At 32.3% G+C, this 1,643-nt stretch overlaps 1 protein-coding gene across 1 annotated transcript; it reads right to left on the reverse strand.

Annotated features, from left to right (window-relative positions):
* Positions 1 to 112: 112 nt before the first annotated feature.
* On the reverse strand, positions 113 to 1,433 carry LOAG_15370 (hypothetical protein; the record flags this gene model as incomplete). Its single annotated transcript, XM_020448927.1, has 4 exons — positions 113 to 253; positions 775 to 942; positions 1,026 to 1,126; positions 1,248 to 1,433. Coding segments are annotated over 4 exons (596 nt in total), but the record flags the coding sequence as incomplete, so codon positions are not given.
* Between the last annotated feature and the right edge of the window lie 210 nt (positions 1,434 to 1,643).

A 1,643-nucleotide genomic window follows, 5' to 3' on the forward strand; every position in this document is an offset into this window, starting at 1 on the left:
AAAAAGTGTGACTGAAGCGATGAACTGACCTACGTGGCTTATCACAAAGATTCAATGACCCTGTCACCATTACACGGTAAACAATTTAGCTGAAACCTTAAGATACAAGTAGTTAGTAAGTTAAGCTTGTAGTATAAACAGCTGTTAACTGCTTGATTAATGCAATGAATACATCGACATAACTAACATCACTTTGTTGTTTAGAAGAGTGGAATTCTTCGACGGAAATCGATTGTGGAACAGCGATTTTTTCCTAAAGGGATAATTGAAGATAATTATCAAGACTAAGCATATACTCAGGTAAGGAATTAATACTAACCAGAATAACATTTGAGAATTATATTAAGAGAAATAACTTATAAAACCAATAAAGATGTTTCGCATAACGCATATAAAACTACCACCAATAAATTGATATTTAGAAAAAAAAGCCATTTATAATATGCTATTGAGAGGCAAAAAAGAAACTCAAAGAGAGAATTTCGATGATGACTCAGCTGGAAAACTGATACCATACTTGAAACATTTTTTCCAAATGCTGATTTTATTTAGCAAACTAAAATAGCAAAGTAGCAAAAGCAAAGTACTAAAATAGTTTAGTGATATCTATGAGTGTCAAAAGTTACTCCAGCAAGAACCAAGCTATATACAACCTGTAAAAATCCCATCAGGAATATTTCGGCCAAGAAACAAGAAAAAAAGGGAAAAAAATGAATCTACGAAGCTTTAGTGCTCAATTTAAAGAGGCAACGCAAAATATGCCAAATATTCTACCTTTACTTGCAATTGTTGGCTGTCTTCAATTTTTAACGTATGCAGAAAATTAGCCTCTTGCTTAGTGTTTGGCCGTTCCAACTTGACTAGAGCATTGGTTTCAACCAATTTCTTATTGAGTGAAGCATTTGACGTCGTTACAACAGCTCCTGTTTCGGTAATTTGAACCTATATTCCAAAACTATCCTTAAATTAAATTTCCTAGCCATTGAACATTGCAGCACTAATGAATGAAGAAATATTACTAATACCGTGGTAGGTCGCTCCAATAACGATACATCAAGCTGCTCTTCAGAAACAATATCATGAATTTGTTGAACTGGCTTCGGATCGCCCAGTTTGAGTTCTGTACCTGCATAAAGGAACATTCTTGAATAACATTTAGATTTGATAATTATGAATTAGTTGTAACTTACTAATATAAAATGCATTTTTTAAAGCTCATCAAAACAACTAGTAAATAAATTATTAACCAGCTGCATCATCCTTCATTTCGGGTTTGAAAGGAACAATCACACTCGGATTTGTAGTAATCTCCACTTTATTGCCGACAGAATGAGCAGCTGCTGAGATTGACAATATCGGGACGGCTGGGTCGGAACATTCGGGGGGCAGGAAATCAGGACTCGGCGATAAAGCTGGTACTGAGGATAAGTCATCTAAAATAAAATTGAAAAATACTGAAAATTTATAAGAAATTAATGATCTGCTAGCTGTAACACTTATTACCTTAATCATGTATATATATGTACATACATACATACATACATATACATATATACATATACATATATATATGTATATATATATGTGCATATATATATATATGTGCATATATATATATATATATATATATATATATATATATA

This window comes from Loa loa, assembly GCF_000183805.2.
Source record: "Loa loa unplaced genomic scaffold supercont3.1866, whole genome shotgun sequence".
Classification (NCBI taxonomy): Eukaryota; Metazoa; Nematoda; class Chromadorea; order Rhabditida; family Onchocercidae; genus Loa; species Loa loa.